The 20,996-nt window shown below is 30.4% G+C and overlaps 1 protein-coding gene across 4 annotated transcripts in view; it reads left to right on the forward strand.

Moving 5' to 3' along the window:
- Window positions 1-20,996, forward strand: part of LOC105252826 (ras-specific guanine nucleotide-releasing factor 2) — a 46,549-nt gene that overhangs the window by 12,137 nt on the left and 13,416 nt on the right. For all 4 annotated transcript variants that reach the window (XM_025406613.1, XM_025406615.1, XM_025406616.1 and 1 more), the window contains exons 5-6: window positions 16,300-16,406; window positions 20,047-20,194. In XM_025406613.1, coding sequence (XP_025262398.1) covers window positions 16,300-16,406; window positions 20,047-20,194 — 255 coding nt within the window. The remainder of the gene's footprint in view (window positions 1-16,299; window positions 16,407-20,046; window positions 20,195-20,996) is intronic.

A 20,996-nucleotide genomic window follows, 5' to 3' on the forward strand; every position in this document is an offset into this window, starting at 1 on the left:
GAGCTTTTACTGGATTAATTTTTCCCGTATAATTAAAGTGTATTATATTTTCTATCTGTTAAGATTATGCCATGAAAATTAATAATTAGATTCCTCTTCTCCTACTCAAAGATTTATTAATCACTCTTTAATTTTTCGAAAGTTCGCAGACTTCAGAGTTTTATTACAAAGTCAGTGTTGTGCTTTTTGATAGAAAATCCTGATATAGAATTTCTCTAATGTGACCAACGATATTGTATTAACAAGAGATTAATTTCAAAAGTCAGAACTCGTATTTATTCGAAAGTACCTGTCTGTTGCTTTGAAAAATTCTTAATTTATACATGCGACAAATTTGCAATTTCGATCGATGATCAATCGCGGACTCATTTTACATACCCTGAACTTGCATACACGTCGCATGCTCGTCCTCATTATACGCTCTGTGTTTTAATTCCATACTATATAATGAATTATTTCCTAACCATAATGCGTAGCAACCAAAGTTTGCTAATTAATATCGCAATGTAATTAATATTGGCACGTTAACATTAATAACGATGCCGAACGTAGGTTGAAGGATAATCGATACCGCCGTAAAAGCGCAACGCGAAAAATTAACTCTGAACGACAATGCCATTTCCCTGTAATTTGCTAAGCTCAATAAAGCTATAAATTCACCATATATTTGCATCGTTTTTTCGCTCGTCGCTACGATCTAGCTTTGTTGAGTATTCGAAATTTGAATGCTGCAAATTCACAGCCAGCTTTTCTCGTCAACTTGAGTGGCAAAATAATCGAACGTGCTACACTCGGCTTTAGAGAGAAAATCAAACAAGCTAAAGAAAGCCATTACATGACCAGAAGACAGTGAAAAACGAGCGTAATCTGTTGACGGCCACACATGTATGTCGCAGGATTTTCACACACATGTTAGCAAAAAGTGTGTGAGTTAAAAAGGAAGGATAGAAGCGCTTCAACTTCCCCTCTTTATAGAATCGTAATTTTATGCGAGAAATCATCTCGAGGATAGTTTCTCCGACCTTGTGAGATTTCGAAAATGTATTTGGCAAAACGATCGGCATTCACTCCTCTGGAATTGCTCATATTGTTAAAATATACATGTGGGGAAGCAAAATTGTCCTGCGAAAAGTCGGTTGGTTAGATTTGGTGAAATTTTATTTTAGTATTTTAGCGGAATATATGATTTTCGATAGCCAGAAAAAACGATTCACTTTGAACTCGTTCCCTGTTATATCAGATTCTCTGATATAAAATAACGAACAGGTTAATTTTTATCAAATGCCATAAATTCTTTTTCTATTAAAATTTTCAAGTCAAAATCTCGCGTTAAAATGCACAAATCATGTAATACGATTTACGTATAACCGTTGACACAACGTAATCGCCATGACAGGTCGCGGTAAATTGTCTGTTAATTGATTTTCGAAGAGAAGTTCCGTAACAATCGTCACGATGCTCTGTAGGGACTGAAAACGGACGGTATGCGTACAAGTAGTGAGGTGTATGCAAAGCACGCATCAGCGTAAATGTATTCGTTGCATTTGCGGCGCTTTAATTCGACGATTGCCATGCCAGGCGCGCAATGACAATTGAACAGGTGCCGCAGGAAAGGGCTCGAAGGGCCGCGTGTTGCGACACAGTAGTTGCATACATGTCACTCTTGTGTCCCATCTGTTCTTATCGCGTAGATTCGCGTCGCACGCCGATAAATGTCGTCCATATTACCTTCATACCTTCTCTTTCTCTCCCCTCGTCACCGTGAAATTAAATCCATTCTCTGAATGTATAACGTTAAATTCAAGCCACGCCGGCGTTGTAGAAAACTGACGCTCTTTCGAATGAGAGACAGGTCAAGCGTGACTCGAATGCTTTTCTCTATGCTTTTTCGTGCATCTCTGTGAAACGTCAAAGAGCCACGTTTGACATGTATAAATATTCCCCGTATGCATCTACAAATATTCGAATCAGTTTATTCATGCAGCAATTATATTATACAATGAAAAACTTGCATGTGTATTTTATACTGTATATCGCTGTACCAGTATTTTCATGAAAACGTAAAAGCCAAGCGTATGTTAGCTACGTGCTTATAATTATTGATATTGCAAGTTCGATTGTAGAAAATAAAATTGCCATGAAAATTCATGAAATTGACATGATCGCTGAAAGATACAAATTCCAAAATATTACATTAAATATAATTAATATTTTTATTTATGCCGCGCATAGACAATAAGGTTTCATATGTTAATTAACTTTCGCGAAGTGTCGATGTATCCCAATATCCGACATGATGAGATCACATCGAATTCGCTAAGCATCGACAATCCGCGTCGATGTATATCAGATCTATCAATGATGCTTCGCGATACTCTTGAATGAATCCATCACCAATCACGAAGATTAATGGACAACAACTATTCGAACAGCATTCACCATCAACGTTGTCGAGTATCTCGTCCCATGATCGATATTTGCCTTCGATCGACTCTCAAATTAATTCTATATCGATATATCGCTTTCTGACATATACGTAAAATTAAATTTATGTGTCAAAATAAAGAATTATATTCGAATAGTTGATATTTATCGATTATCAAAATTTGCTTGTATTTATTTATTTGTATTTGTTATTTTATTTGCATTTGCTTGTATATGTGTTATTTCCCATTTAAAATTAATTCTAGAATCCAAAATATTTATGCATATTTCTTTACAAAAAAGAGACGCTCTATATAATATAACTTTTCTAAAAATCAATAATATTGTTCATTTACGTAGAAGTGTAGTTCATAAAAATCTTCTCAGAAGTTTAATACGGTCGGAGCAAAATCGACAGGTTCTGATTCGTTGGTGAGGGGTTTACGATCAAAGCAGAACGAAGAGCGTATTTCGAAGAGATAAAACGCCTCGGATGCCGAAGTACTGAATTTTACATCGGTCTTTCTGACTGTGCTGTTGCATGGACACGCGCGGAATAGGGCCACCGGGTAGAAACGCCAGGCTATACCGGCGAAAGAGGGTCAGAGGGGCATAATGTGAGAGAAACAGAGAGAGAGAGAGAGAGAGAGAGAGAGAGAGAGAGAGAGAGAGAGAGAAGGAGAGAAAGAGAGAGAAGGAGAGAGAGAGAGAGAGAGAACCGTGGAGCTTTATCCTGAGACTGACGTCGCCTGTTGCTGCGCTACATGTATGTACACGTTACACAAGCACAAGTCGGTATATATATATATATATATATATATATATATATATATATATATATATATATTCGATGTTCCATCCGCTTCTTTCTGTCTCTTCATCCTCTCTCTCTCTCTTTCTCCTTCTTTCTTTCTTTCTTTCTCTCTCTCTTTTTCTTTCCCTTTCGCATAAGCGTCAACCACTACCCTCCGTATATCCCTCCCACGGCCTTATTCTCACCCTCGCCTTTCCTCTCTCTCCTCAGTTGCCGCTCTGCTTTGGGCTCGATGTTGTTGGTACCATCGCGGCAACTGGCATAGCATCAGAAGGGATGAATCGATTCTGTTTCCAGCTAAAAATAAGCTTCTCATGGGAGCTTACCTAGCACGGAGCATTCACGCTACTTATCCCTTATCTTCTTCCATCCCTCCTTTTTCACACTTCTTATTCCCTTCGCCTTCGCTAATTACATTTTTGAGGATTTACCTGGAATTTAAAATCAAATTTACATACAATTTCTTGTGACATCTAGCATAACAGCGTATGCAGCTAACGTCCTGTCATTTTCTCGGCGTGTTAATTATACGTCACAGGCCATTTTAATCATATTTTCTCGACGTATCGTTAATTATATGTCATGTATTATATAACCATATTTTATGGACTTTATTAATAACTAATTTCTTTCAAGTGAAAGTTTGTATACGTTATACATATGTAATACATATCTAATATTTCATATTATTTAATTTCATATTATTTAATTTCTTTTTATCACATTCTTTAATATCTAAATAATTTAATATCTAATTTTAGAATTGAATTTTTTTACTAATTTTAAATTCTAGAAATTGAATGTTTTTATTAATAAATTGCAAATATATATGTTCAAATTTCCTTTAATTATATTTTATCCTTTTATATTTTTATATTAATTTTTGCCTATTAATATGTACACTTTTCTTATCCGCCTTCTTAGGCTATTTCTAGAATGATGATAAACGCTTCTCTTACTCTATTTCTATCTTTTTTTCACTACACTATGAACAGTCGGATCAACTGCATTCGACTTTCCCGGGAGGACACTAATTTCTGTTCATTACGGAAATACATCCGATAGTGCTGGTGTATCATGTCGAGATTGACAGAAGGTGCACAATACACGGCCATTCGACAACAATAGTCGAAGGTCCGTTGAGAGTTCAAACGCTCGTCAATTAGATGATTTCAAGTGAGAATACCTCAGTGGCAGTGAGATGTATTGTAGTTAAGATTAACGGCGGCCCCATAGAACGAGATGTGGGTCGTAGGTGAGTGCCAACCGCGTAGGGACGAAATGAATTGCAAGAATTTAAACAATGTCTTCAATAGAAACAGTCGACAGACTCTTGTGGAATTGCCCTTTTTCACATGCGTGGAACTTTGTTCTCTTTATCATATGCTAAATCCCGTTATTAGAACATTTTTTTTCCTTGACATTAGCTATTATTATTTTATGAATGTTATAGACTATTTTGTGTGACGAATATCTTTCTTTATAAAAGAAATATCCTGCAAGAACGTCATCTTTTAGATGTAAAATAATTCATAAGTTCATATCTTTTGATGCAGTCCTAAGATTCCTCTAAATGCATTTGCAATTGCAAAAGCAATAATATATAATTATATGTCAAATTAAAATCATATAAATAAATAAAACGAAATAATTTTTCGCTTTAATATTTATAAAATAAAATACTTTATATTTCTAATATATATCCTCCAAAAATTTAAATATATCGCATTATATATAAGGGATGCATTAAATTTAAATATTATTAATACACAATATAGAAGTGATATTACATTACAGTTACATACATGTATTTTCAATATTTATACTTATGAGCAGAATATTATAATTATATATCATAATTTAATTGTGATATGATATATTAATGTAAGAATCAAACTTTTATTGTTAATAATTTGATGTATTTTAAGTATTTGATGTATTTAAAGTGTTAATTATAATACGTTCTATAATATTTATTTTTGTAATATATATTACAATCGTAAAATATATTTACACTATAACAATATTCTAAAATATGAAATAATTTATCTTTTAATTATCAATATATAATAAAAAAACACAGACTTTGTATTTAAATTATAATTGTATATTATAGATGCATAGATTTTATATGCACATTCCATAATCTATTTTCTTTTATTTATTTACACATCAAGTATAAATAATAGAAAGATTGTTTTCCATACGTTATATTTATATTTAAAGAGTACAGAAAATAAATACATGCAGGAAATACATGTTAAACAGAATTATGTGTACAGAAAATAAATATCATATTAAAATTGTAACTTATAGATAAATATTTATTTTCTTTTTCTTTTTATCTAAGATTTTATATTCAAAAAATAAATCTTTTTTTAAATATTTATAAAATATTAGAGAAAACACATATTAAAAAATACATTAGAATTAACTTATACAGATTTACAAAAACACATTTAATATTCTAAATATGCTAATTAAAGAAACTCTAAATCGTTTTAGCGACGATTATAAATTGATAATTAAACAACTAAGTATTTGGCCAATTGCATTAATTGAAATATTTGTCTTTGAACAGTTAATTCTTTAACAATGAATGTTATTGACAGTTTTATTTTTTTAAATTTTCATTCGTTAAATGGGATTTCAAATATTTTTATATGTTTGACATTTTTACCATTTTTTTATAAATTTTTTAAAAATATTTTTTAATATATTGTTATGTGCGTTTTGTTTCATATAGCTGTGTAGATATCGTTAATTAATAGCGGCAGTTTTCATATGAATTTTGCATTCCGATAAGGAAACATTCGGTAACAAAAAATAAATATAGGTGACTTGTGCGATTTAATTAATTGAGGTTCGCTGTAACTTGTCCATATCATTTCTTAATGTATTATTTTATCTATGTATTTTTTATTCAATTTCTCGTTTCTTGCTTTGTGTTAAAAACACCTCATTAATTTCTTTTATGCGTGCATTACGAATTCATTAATTTATATGTATACGCGACCACATAATATAATATTTCAATATTTTTATTATTTTTACGTTAATATATTAAAATATGCGTATATAATTCAATGACTCGCGAACGTTTTCACAAATTGAAATTTTCATTATATTTAATTCGAATAAATTACAATTCGAAAACGCTGTGAAAGCTAACGAATCGCTCACACGGTTGTTGCGTACATATAACTTTATGTTCGCGTATATATTGGCCGATCAAATGAGCAGAAGCAATTTTGTGACCTACAGAGAGGAAGAAAGAATACATTATTTTTCCCCCTTTTTGTTGTCAAATATTTACCCTTGGTATTCATCTTAATTTTTCGCTGTCCGAGGGATTGTGATTGCCACTATGTGCAATTTACCTTTATTACGTGCGAGGCTATAATGGTGAATTCGAAAAAGTTGATTAGGTGTTTCAGTATATTTCCGAAATACTATATCTCTATCTTTGTTCTTTTCTTTTGTTTATAATCTTCATTTTATATTAATAGTAATAAGTAAATTTTACAATTTTTATTTTGTTCGGAGTGTTTCATTCTCATTTATCAAATTACGTAATACCTCGATTGTAAGTATTATTTAGTAATGGTAATTTTTGCGAATTCATTAATTTAGAGCTCTTTCTCTTTCTCCTTCTCTCTCTCTCTCTCTCTTTCTCGCTCGTAGGAAACGTCTATTGAATCTCTGATTGACGAGGTGAAATATATCGGAAAACGGTGTTGTTCGAATTGCAATGCATTTGCACGTCGATAGAAGCGAACGGCAGAAATATCGGGAGATATAGCAATGTTCCGACGCGAATCATTTTATCGAAGACTCATCTCACGTGCGAAAATTTATAAAACAACCTAAACATGTGCTGCAAATCATGCTTTGCGCGTTTGTAACATTAGATGTGAAATTTCTGGAAAATCTTGTTATATGTGATAGTTTGTAACGTTATATCAGAAATCCGTTAAGCTTAGGATATGCGAGTTATATAACGTTATTAATCATTTTCAATTTTCACGTAGAAAGAATCTCTAGCGTACAAAAAAATAATCCATTTGTTAAATTAAACGAGATTGTTAGATGAATTATATTTTGTCATGAAATAATGTAAGCCGCTCACAAGCTTGAAAAGTAAAATTCTTAATTTAATGTAACTGTTTACAAACAGAAATAGTCTTTTACAAAATTATTAAATGTAACAGAATTACACAAAGTTCACAAAGAATAGAAAATATTCGACTTATAAAGATTATAATGTGCACGTTTTGTTCATTATGAATTTTCTAATTTACAATGAACATTAAAAGTACTGTTTCTGCCTTTGATGCGGATTAATGCTTTTGTTTCTCCTGCTCAACTTGAATTTCAAAAACAGCAATTATTTTTTCTTGTGCATAATTTTTCCTTATTCGTTTGTTCGTATATCCATCTTTCATGATGCCAGTACTTTCATTCGTTTGAAGATACCTCGTAAATTCGTATTTTTATTATTTTAAACTTGTTTTCGGTTTCTCACACGTGCACGGCATATAAAAATTGCATTTACAGACGGTCAGGCGACTCTCAAATGGCTGTTTTCACTTAAAAATTCAGAAGCACGAACATGAACCTTTCAGCAAGGATTCATACAAATGTAATATTGATACTATACGTATACTATACTTTGTATGTACGAAAAAAAAACTTTCTATGTTTATTCATGCAAACGGAAACACAACAATCGACAAATTATATCTGTAGCATCTTTCGAAAAAAATTGAATTTGTTGAAATTATTTTAATTTTTAGCCCACGGGTTACCATAGTATCCTGAGGCTGTCAAAAGTGGGTCAAATTTAACTCGGTTGACTCTTTGATGCAAGGACCTTTCGCGTAAAATATTTGCAATATTTTTGGCAAAAAACATACCTTTTTATTAAATGTAAATATTATATGTTAGTATAATGAAAAACAAATAAAATGAAATACTCTTTTTTTATTAAACTTCAACCATTTTATAATAAAATCATTTGTTGATATAATTTCTTTGGGTATTATATTGATAAAACAATTCATTCAAATCTTTTTTTGGATCCCTACATTGATATATCAAATGTCTAAATATCTGTATTTCGATTTGATTCAATGTGACATTTTATCAAAGAGAATTTAATGTTTTTCTCATTATTCATTTTAGTCTGTGACGATTTAACGAAGCTCGATAATTATGGCTCGATTAATTATGATATATCAATTATAGGCATTAAAAACCTTGTATATTTCTAAAATTAGAAAACTGAATTTAATAAAGTGAAAGAATTCATGTAATATATATATACATATAATATATATATATATATATATATATATATATATATATATATAATATATATAATAATATAATATATATTGTGCACAACACATTGTTCTCTCTGTAAAGAGAGAATTCCATTTGAATTCGGAGCAAGACAAGCAAATGCCTGCTTTTTAAACTGGTATTAAACTCTCAATCTCGAGATTATTATTAACACGCAATCTCTTTCATCAAATAGCAGATAATTTGCAGCTAGTGCGTATTTGCGCCAATGAAAATGATAAATTTACAAATCATAAATTTACGTCGTAATACGACCATAAGGCTTCATATAATTCCAGATTAAATCGCAAACCCAACCTTGGCATAAACCGAATATATTGAAGATTCTCTACTTCGAAGGAGCTGCATATTCCGATAATATGCTCGTCATTATTGCTTAATTATATAATTTATCACAAAAAGCAATGCTACATAGAGATAATTAATGTCTGAAATTTGGGATATGTAATATTCAAATGAATGTAAGATCTTTATTAAATGGAGCTAGTTAATTAGAATTCTCTGTGCAAATAAAGCCAGATAGAATCTATTATGCGTCTAATCTGAACGTAAGTTGATACGAGTTTCATCTTAATAAGAGAGATAGATAATAATTGGCAAGAGGATCCTATGTCATCGAATAAATTATCAGAGCAAATGTCTCTCTCTTTCTCTCTCTCTCTCTCTCTCTCTCTCTCTCTCTCTCTCTCTCTCTCTCTCTCTCTTTCTGTATCTCGACAGAAATTGTCCTGAAGCAACTACGAATATGTGTGACCGAGTAGTAAACTCCCCGTAATTTCTGACAGCCACTGGTCATATGATAGATTGCCAGCTTAGCGTTAGCTTACTGTGCATAGCCGAGCTGGTAATTCGAACGTCTCCTCTTTTAGTCAGCTGTAATAATGTAAATGTCAGATAATCTGAAGATTTATCAAATCTCTAAGATAGCTAAGCATTTATATTTAGTGTGTGTGTGTGTGTGTGTGTGTGTGTGTGTATTTTAATCTTTATATAATAATTTTTTATTAAAACGGATACCCCTTTATAAAAGTGTACACAATTAATGACATTTTTTTTTAACATTCGAAAAATTAAATCTGTAATTCAACAGATGTAAATTTTTTTAATTTTTTAAAATAATTTATTATATATTTGCAACTTCGACATTAGTATTTAGAGCGATTTGTGTTAATCCTGATATAATCAACTTCACGTAACATACGTAGAATGAAACAGTATCAAAGACTGCCGGCGTGTGTACATTAGAAACTCAAAAGCCGCATTGCGTAAACGTCAGATGTAATAGTGTCGAATAAATTTTACTCGAATGAGTCGTGCAGTCGTCAGAAACGCAAAGATAAACTTTTCCTATGTGGTAGTTTCAAGAGCAAAGAGCTCGTCAAATACACTGGAAACTACAGTACGTTTACGGCCTTACCGTTATTTTCGTGTTCTCAAGAGACTTTCTTTCAAACGCGCTCCTTTTTCCGGAATTCTCGTATCACCGTTAAATCCTCACGTCTTTTAGAAACCAGAGAAGAAAGTTATCCGAGCAAAGAGTCACCTTGATCGATTACGACGTTTTTCTTACGGGGTGAAAAAAAAGGCGTTACAATGACTTTTCAGAATCCGTCCTTAATATTGTCATCTTTTACGTGATATTATTAAAAAGTAAGCAGTATTAATGAATTCAAATTAAATTTTAGTTTGCATAATAAATTAGGCATTTATGTGATAAAAAATCCTGTGATAAGAAACTAAAAATTTAAAATATTATAAATTTAAACGAGGAAACGAAATTTAACGTCCTGTAATTTATGTAATCTATGGCATCCCAATAATCTGAATAATATCCTGAAAATAATTTACATATAATTTAATTTACGTCTTCGAAAGTGTATTAATTTACATATATTTGCGCGATAATAATAATATAAAATTATACAAAGTGATGCAATTACTCTTGCATCAAGAATAATCGTTCTTAAAAATGATATAGTTTAGAATATAGTATATAGACACAAGACACGTACATACATATATACATACATACATACAAATATATCTATAAATATATATATTCATAAATTGTAAAGAATCTCGTGTAGTGCGAGAAGTTTTGCAGTTTATTGTATAAATTTTTATGACCAATTTCTTCAAAGAAATATGTATCCATAGATGCAGAAACGGTGTTTAGAGTACACTATAACGTGGAGTTATATGCGAAAGCACTATCGCGATGCAAGAAAAAATGCGGCCGTCAGAAACTTAGAATATATATTTTGCTAACTCTTCCCTACATTCTTGTAATATAGCACTACAGTTAATTTAAATTTAACGCGAAAAGTTTCATGATGTATAAAACATTCATCTCAAATTCTGAAGTAAGATATAAGTATGAATTTACTGATCTTGTCGAATTGCAGGGTATCTTAGATCGTAATATTTTTTTACATTTTTTAAAAATTCGTAAGATTCTATTTATAATGTTTCATTTTTATATGTTATTACTATGTTTCCTTTATGATTGGACGATAATAATCGACATGTTAAAAGATAACAATCGACATGTATATTCACTTAAATTCTCATTTTTGTTTCCTCCAATATTAACAATTTCCGCAATATTAGCAAAATAGCTAATCAATAACGTATCCATTGTATAAGTCTATTCATTTATTCTCTTGTCTGGAGTATTAAGAAAGCAATAGAAAAAGCGATTTCTGATCAGATATATACGGCTTTATTACCAAGAGACATTAGGTTAATAATATAATGGTAAAAGAATCGCTCTTATATTCATTTATTTTCTGCTGGGAATTGATAAAATATTCCCTGTCTCAAATATATAATGGATTATCTGAATGACCGATATCTTTAGACATCGAAAATCGATAATACTAACTAATGGCGTCTCCATAATTGAAACTGTTCTCGAACTGTTCTGCGTTCAAAGTAATATTATATAGAAACCACTTAGTCCACTCGGACTTAGTCCTTCTCGGCTATATGGGTCATGAATATTCTCACTCGGATAGTCATTGTTATTACACCTGATTTCACTTACAATTGGCCTGTTGCTCATATCGCGTGCACATACAGACTGACAATCGCGTGAGCCTTTTGTCATTAGTTACAATAGGACGTTACAATCAATGCAGACAAAATATACGCCTCACTGACCAGTTGTAATGTAGAACCAGTTAACGAAGCTTAAGTAATATCGAATGCGCTTTAATTAGCCGCATTTCTCACGAGCGCTCAGACACACGCACATCAATTATGCTCATAATGATACCATAGAAAACTGATGAAGAAGAAGCAAATTTGAAGCAACCTTGTTAATTGGTTAATATTTTATTAGGCCATGCTTCTTTATCGCGATTTATTCATATTTATTTTGAAAGAAGGCACGTTAATTCGAATATCCTCTCGAAAATCTTTATTTGTTTAAATTGGTGAAATAAATGGACCGAATTAATATGCCTACGCAATTTTATATTTAAAGATGATTATATTAGTATCTGATGCTTTTCCTAGGCATCCTCCTCCTCGTCTTTTTCTTCTTCTTCCGCCTCTCAGATTGTCAGGATCGCGCAATATTTTATCCAGTCCCATATTCAGCAATAGCGAAGCAATATCCGCGAGAATCGCACTTCGAGTCGACGAGATAACTTCAAAGAAAGAACTAAGCTCGAAGCGGAAGAATACAAAATAGATGGAATTGACAAGAATCGTATTCACTCCGACTTTTGTCTCATGTATGTTTTCAAAATATAATGAAAAAAGAGAGTGTGGTATTCGATTATCTATATATAAAGATACGGTGACATCACGTAGTGCATGAGATAGAAGAAGAGACGAAATTAAAATGATAATGATTAAATAATTTCACTATCTTTATCGAGCAATTAATCGAATTTTAAGATTAAAATTACAGATTAAAATTGAACTGCTTATCAGAGCGAAATCGAAATATCACGCGAAGATGCAACGAACATACGCGACACACTGAAAACTGAGGCATTAATGTGCGCTCAATGCATGAAATGCGCTCATTACATATGAATTATTTATGATTCATGACAATGCATTTACAGTATTATTATGAGTCGTTTACTAAATTTTCTTTTTAATAAATCTTTCAGATCTTAATCTCCTACGTCGAGTACTTATCAATTATACCCATTTTGAAAGGGTCATATAATTACATAATTTCATAAAAAAATATGATGTAATTTGTAATTTATTTTATAATTGAGAAATTATACTTATATTGCATTTTAACATAAATATATAAATTACAAATTGAAATTAAGTATAAATATTCGAGAATATAATTTACCGATCGGATAATATTCGAGAATATAATTTACCGATTGTTTGCACGACAGATTTCGATCGAGTAAATCTTGCGATAAACTACAATACATTACATATCATAGGAAAGAAAAAATGAGTGCTAAACATAAATTAATTTATTATTGTTGCAAAATATTATAACGTAATATTATAACGCAATTCCAGAATAAATCCAGGAATATTGTTTCTTTAATTTCCAATTAATTATTAATTAATTAAACTATTGATTATTACTTTTCATTATTTTAATACGTTTAATTACTTTCTTCAACCGATTTTGCAATTTATATTTTATTACACAATTTAATTCAAATGATAAATATATTTAATTCAAAAAATTTAAGGCATCAAAAAAAATATATATATATATATATTTTTTTTTGTTTGATGCTTTATATATATATATATATATATATATATATATGTATGTACATGATTTTTAAAAGTATTAAAGATATAATTATTGTAAAATTTTATAAAGTTCATAATAAAATAATGTTATAATTTTTTTAAATTTTATAAAATCTATCTCTATTCTAGAGAAATATTTTATAATTCATAACTTTTATTCTTATTATACTTTGATATATTTTTTTAAATACCAGATAACCGCATGTAATACATTTTCGATAAAGACCTCATCATCATGATATAGTTTCATGAAAAATTTATTTATGAAAGTTATTGAATTATTAATTATAATAATAATAACAAATTATTTTTCTATAATTTGCGATCGAGTTTCAAGTATAACAATATTCGAAATGTCTTGTACATATACTGCTCAACAATCGCCGAGCGAAATATATGTAATATACATATGTATATATGCATAATATATGTACATTACATATATATATATGCATATATGCATAATATATGTACATTACATATATATATATATATATACACATATTATATTTACATAATATATGCATGTTATATTTTTTGAATTATTAATTATTAAATAAATTATTAATATATATTAATTATTAATTATATCATTAATATATATTAATTATTAAACTCGTAACGTTAAATACTCGATTTTGTGATTCATGTCTTACTTCGTGACACTAATTTGAATAGAAAATTAAATTTAAATCAATGAAAAATGTAATATCAAAATTTAATTTCATATTGATTTGATATTTGATTTCAAACATAATTGAAGAAATAATTATTGTTTGCAAAGATTTCAACAACATAATAATTTATAATTTTTATTTTTGTCATGCGCGCTTCAGTTTGTATTTAAAATAATAAATGAATGAATAGTGAGAAATATGCGTTATAAAGCTGATAAAACCTACTATCGCGATATAGTTACATGTCGTTTACAGAAAGTTAATTAATCGTTAATTATAATGATCGAAACAAATTATTTCCCAATATTAACACATTTTGAAAAGGGAATTCAATAATAGATAGAGCATCTTTTACAGACTTTACTTTTAAGAAAATATTTCCTTTTTTAAATTTAGGATTTTTTAACAGAGATTAGACTTGATAGTTTACGTATGCAAGTTGAAGCAAATATAAAACAGATTTATTAAAAAGTTCAATTGATTTATTAAGTATTTAATTATTTGAAAATTTTCTCTAATTTATTAATTAATGCAATTCTCTAGAGCATCAAGCAAACTGAATATAATTAGTAATTTCTGATTGCAGTCTTATATGCGAGTTCACGTTGGTACCGCAAATATTCAATCTGAGCACTCTGTCGATCGAAACTGATGCATAATCCAGTTTCCCGGAGAAACCCGTTATCTTTATTGTACTCTAATGCGTCACGCGTATAATTAATGCTTCTATTTTATATCATCACCTCAAATTTTAATTAATTAATATATTGGTTTGCGTCATAATAGCTGTGTCCGGAACCAGTATAAGCCGCAAACGGAAATTAGTTAATGTACGCAGCGTTACGAAAGAGACAGGTAACAGGTGCTTTCATTTTAACATGAGATCTATCAGAATCCATATGTTAATTCACTTTGTGCAAAATACGAATTCAAAAGAAATGCTCTATATTATCATAACAAAGTCACAAAGGAAATAATAACTGCAACTTATTTTGAAAAATAAATAACGCTACTCAACGTAATTAAATTTATTCGTGTTTTAATTTAAGAAATCACTTTTCTCCCCTTTAGTTAAACTCATATATAACGCACAAAAATAGCATACTTTCATGTAGTTACAATTTTCCAGCTAGTTAGTTTGCATGTAATAATATGTATAGAGCGCTTTAATCGTTTTTCTCCTTAAACGGCTGTAAATTTAAAACAAAATAATTTATCATACTTCTTCTGTGTTCAAAGAATTATTTCTTTATTATTAAGGTAAATAAATTAGCCGATAAATTGGCCGATAAATTGGCCGATTTGCAATATCTATATTAGCAGGTAATAAGAGATATATCGCGCGTCAAAAATATACGTATAAAACACGAATGCTTGCGGCATGAAAGAAAGAATGTTTGCGTGGATGCGACCTGCCAAACGCGCTTCGTGAATAGATAAAAATGACCCGAGAATTTTCTTTGAGACCGTAAAGCGAAATCCCCTCAGGAAAGACCTACCCGCTTCTACGTGTTTCCCTAGTGGAATGTTGTCGGATACAAACGAGCAGCCGGATAGAGGAAGCTCCCGTAATGCACGGCGTACGTTACATTCTAGCCCTTAAATAGTCATGTGAGCTCTTTCATGACGTGTAAATATTACTTTTTTTTTATAGTTATTATTCTACATAAAAAGGAAGGAAGATTGAGAGTTTTAAATTATTTGTTACTTTACATTTATTATGTCAGATATGTGAATAATATTTAGCGAGCGTGCATGCATCTAAAAACTGTCGCGAAAGACCACACAAAATACGGTCGGTGTTTGCGTCGCACAGTTTTGATTTACGTGAGTTTCAAAGCGCAACGTAGCTAAATGAAATCTTGATAAGGATTTACATAGTTAATACCTTCGTAAAGAGCTATCGCGCAAATAAAATCCGCGGATAAAACAGAAATAATACTATCGCGAAGAATAAAAAGCAGTTTTAAGCTTTTTGATTTATGCGAGCTTGCGGAGCAGTTAATGAAATCCGAGAGTAGGTTTCCGGATTTGTACGGTGTATAAATAGCAAAATGTGTAGAAACTGAGTTCATCCGATCGACGAGAAGGAAGCATAAAAGGATCGCGATCTCCTCTTTAAAGCGCCGTCGATTTGCTTCCCTACGGCATTTTTCCACGCGCACAATGCGCAAATCGAACGATGGCGGAATCGCGCTTTTTGTCGGTCCCGCCGTCATCCCTTCTACATTGGAGATAACTGAATTTTTTATTGTTCTTCTGTTGCAGCACTGTTTCGCGATATCGTACAGGAGAGAGAACCAACGGCAATACGAGCTAAAAGCGGCCACAGAGACGGACTGCAAAACATGGATCGATGCGATACGAGAAGCTAGGTAAAACAAAAGTTCGCGGCCGAATCGAAGATTGGGCCGATTAAAATGACGCACGCGTCGCCCTGATTTATGGAGATTGCGAACTGCTCGATTCCGTAAATCACTACGATCATTTCGATGACTGAGTGTAACAGGCCGCGCTTAAATTTGAAGCTCCAATTAAATTCGCCGCCGAATCGCGGTAGTCTCCGGCCGTCGATTACTTTCATTCGCGAAAATCGTGGAAAAGCTTCCCCGCTGTGGATTTTACAACGCGATAGTTACAATCGAATTGATTTCGACATGCCTGGACCTCCCCCATCGCGTGTTTCCCTCTCTTCGTTAAATCTTTTTTCAGATTTAAATCAACTATACGCGTGGAAGAGAAGATATTCGATATTCATTATCAATTCTCGAGTCGACGCGAATTAAAATATCTGTAATCCTTGATGAAATCGTACATGAAAATCGTGATATGAAAACATCGTGTATCCGACTAAATTATAAATATAATATAATTTGTATTTATTTTTCCGATACTATATCGATAGAAAAAATTTTTCATTGGTATTATAAAAATGGATATACTTTCGCGATTCTGTTATCGCGTTTGATATGCATTTTATATCTTTAATAATTGTAACGAATTAGTCTCAAATTACGCTAATTTATAATTTATTGTATAAAACAAAAAGAGAAGTGCGATCTCTTAAACTAAATCAGTGAAAATGCCATTAATTAAACAGTGACAAGATTTTATCTCAAATGAATAAGTTAAGAAATTTCACTGATGAAGGAATAAAGCTTGACTATCTGACTGATCTATTTTTAATGAAAACAATCACGCAATATTTCCATTTTGTGTTTCACTGATTTTATGGAAATAATTTTGTTTCAATATTTAAAAATTTTAAATTATATACATATTACATTTTACTCTTAAAATATGATAAACAAAACACGAACAAAATTTTTAATCAGAGAGAATCAGATATTTTTTTAATAATATATGCTACTGTAAATTTATCTCACATATATAACATTAAAAGATGAATTTAAAAATATTGAAATAGTCATTACTATTAATTTTTTTTAGGGATATTTCATCGGTTGTTACACAATGTTATATTTTATTGAAACACTATTTATCAGTGGTAATACACTGACTCCATTTAAAACAATATGAGATAACAGAATAATTCTCCAATGTATAATGAAATTTATGGCGCAATAATTAACTTTGTTTTCCAACATGACCATTTTATCCACTTTACTGTAAACCGTATACTTCGTCTATTATTCAGGAGAATTAATCTCGTTGATATGCTGATAAATACATTTACAGGCATCACATCGGGCTGTCTCAGCCACTATTTCTCTATTAATTCCAATCCTGTAATTTGCTCAAATTAATGCCAAAATAATCTTCATTATGCTATCAAACGTGCTTTAAGAGGTACGGATAAGCTAGCAACTGATTGCAGGGAAGTAGAAATGCGCAAGGATATGCGAAATGCAAATATATTCTAATTATCTGTCAATATATGTTAATAATTAATATTAGTTAATGTACAATCTAAACGATAAATTCCATAAAATAAAAATACAGTTATTTAAAAAAATTTCCATCCTTTTCTATTTTTTTTTCTTCTTTTGTAAAACAAAGAATTTCAAATTTTTTTCTGCCAACTATTTCGCAGTTAATTCGCGTTAATTCTTTTAAGAAAATATGCATGGATTACAAAACAAACCAATTTCATCAGTATTTTTCTGTCACAGATATCTCTTATAAAGAACGTGATCGTTACATTGATGCTCACAGATGCATCAAATGTCGTTCTAATATCTCATCATCATGCTGAGCTCACGATATCATTAGACGAGAAAAAATGATAGTCACAGATCCATGTTTTCACTTGACACTTCTCGAATTACTAAAGGATATTTATTTTCCGATATCGTCGCGAATAAGGTTTACCTCATTTTTTGCATTCTTGTCGTTACATTTTTACATTTAATTATTTTAATTGCTTGAATTGAAATTCGAAGAATTTCTTTTTAATTAATCGGCATTTCTTTAAATTCATTTAATTATTATATGATTTGGAAAAAATTATTACTATGTTATATTATTTTTCAATTAAGATACACCAATTTTTAGCGAAAATCAAATCATATTTACTTCCTTAAACATTAACTTAACATAAGGCATTGCAAACAACATGTGTACACGAAGAATATTACTTCCTTTGAATATTTCACGATATGAGAAGCTACACAATCTTCTTCCTCACTCCTCATTTTACGAACCAACTTATACATGTTTGCATTCAAACGATACGGCTATCTTCTCAGATTACTGCTATGTTGCACCATAATATGCATAGATAATGATATCCGTATTACTTCGGCAATTTTGCCGTGTATTCGAAAATATAGGGTTGATACTTCTTCGAGTATCTCATGTCACGCAGAGGGTCGATCGATAACCGCGATAACTTCTTCATGCAGCGTGGACCACGCTCGAGGTTGCTTGTTTGCGTAAAATTCAAGTATTAGAATTTCTCAAAACATTGCGCTCTATGAATAAATGCGTTCTATATACTTGCGCGACTTGTACATTTTTAAGTGTATTATAGATAAAACAATTCAATTAAAATTTCGATCAGATCGCACAATCTTACAGTCTAAATTTACAGTCTAAAAAAATTTGCAAATTTTAAATAAGAAATTTGCATATGTATACGTATATATGTATATATATAATTTAAAAAGAAAAAATATATATATATATATTTTTCTTTTTAAATTAAATTATAATGTTCTCAAAAATGAAGTAACATATGTACATTCCATAAATTAAAATATTAACAAAATTCCTTATAATATTGGATTTTAATTTTTTAATATGAAAATATTTTTAATATGAAAAAATATGTATGTGATATATCATCTTTCGTAATGTATCTTCTTTGAGAAGAAATATATCTCTTATTCCTTGTCTCGGATTTCACCACTCGTATCGCTTTCGAAGAGATATGAATGCTCGATTCAGTAGAAATCCTGCATCTCTCTTTTACCAAGATTATGTTGATGAGATGTAGATGTAATAAATTACATGAGTCAACGAGAGAAATTCTAATGAAATTCATCGATCATCTGTTTAACATAAATCTAGTAGTTTTATTTGTTGCAAGTATGAATTTTTTATAGTGAAAGGAAAAAATGTGAAAATATAAGTGTTATATGTATGATTAAATTTGCTGTGTGATTTTTTGTATTTTCTTTCATTTGTATGAAATTGTGTGAAAAAATCTAATTTTTTTCTTACTGAAAAAAATTAGAATATATGAAAAAACATGGAACTATATTATATATGAGTACATATTTTGTTTTGTTATTTCAAACCGTAAAAAATATTTCAAAATTTTGCGAAACTCTTCCTCAGCTTTGCGACTGCAGATAAAAAAAGTCGTAATTTCAGTGCGAAATTCCCAGAATGTACACTTTGTGCATTTTGCAGGCCACGTACGATATCTAGCGCTTTATTTTTCTTTGTATAACGAGTTCGTGCTTAAATAACACTTTTAACTGCAACACATGAAATACAGACACGCCAAATTGCTAACATGACCTTTTTTTTCTTGATTATTGATTCTAGCTTCAACAAATTGTTGCTGCAGAAAGAGGAGCTCGAACAGAAGCATTTGCACCTGTTGCAAATCGTCGAGAGCGAGAAAACGGCTAAGTGGCAGTACACTCAGCAATGTGAAGAATTGGCGTCAGAAATAAAAAAGCTCCGAGCAGAGGTCAGTTATACTAGTTGTTTACCATGCATATATACTTATCTGATGATATTTCTCTCAGGTAATTCTATTCTGTGTTCATCTTTAATTTGCTTATTCACTGATCACATTTCATAATTACTACTTATAACAACTAAACCAATTGAAAATCTCCTGTCTATCGCATGAGAAAATCTTTCATATTTATAACTTATATTTTAGAGATTATAATATCCCCAATAGCACGTATACGTTTCAAAAACGTTTCACAAATGTTTCTTTGAAACATTTTATAATCGTAACATTTTATAACATATTAAATATATATCCGTTTCATATCTCTTAAAAACGTTTCTGATTGGTTAAAATGTCGACTCGAAAAACATTAAGAGATACGTCTCTAAAAAAACGTTTAAAAAAGGTCGGTTAAAAAATAACAGTCAAACGTTTTCTTAACTATGATTTTAAAAATGTTGTTCTATAGAAACATTTCTTATTAATGTTTGATGGTTAAAAAACATTGGATACGTTTAAGAAATGTATATGAAACAAACGTGTGTTATTTGGGATAATATATGCGGATAAAAAGTTTTCTGTATTATTATTCTTCCGAAAATTAATTGAAGAATTATTTTAATATTCTTCATACATGCAGAGAGAGAGAGAATTATATTTTTTTAAATAAATTCTTTTATTGCAATATATTCTTTTTCGTAAAATATTACTAATAAAATCTCTTTTCATATTTTCAATTTGTACTGGTAATAAATTTCGAAATATCTTCGGGCGCATCGAAAAGTAAAATTTTATTAAAGTGTTTTATTTC

The sequence above is a fragment of the Camponotus floridanus genome, unplaced genomic scaffold, assembly GCF_003227725.1.
Source record: "Camponotus floridanus strain SB8 unplaced genomic scaffold, Cflo_v7.5 scaffold15, whole genome shotgun sequence".
Taxonomy (NCBI): Eukaryota; Metazoa; Arthropoda; class Insecta; order Hymenoptera; family Formicidae; genus Camponotus; species Camponotus floridanus.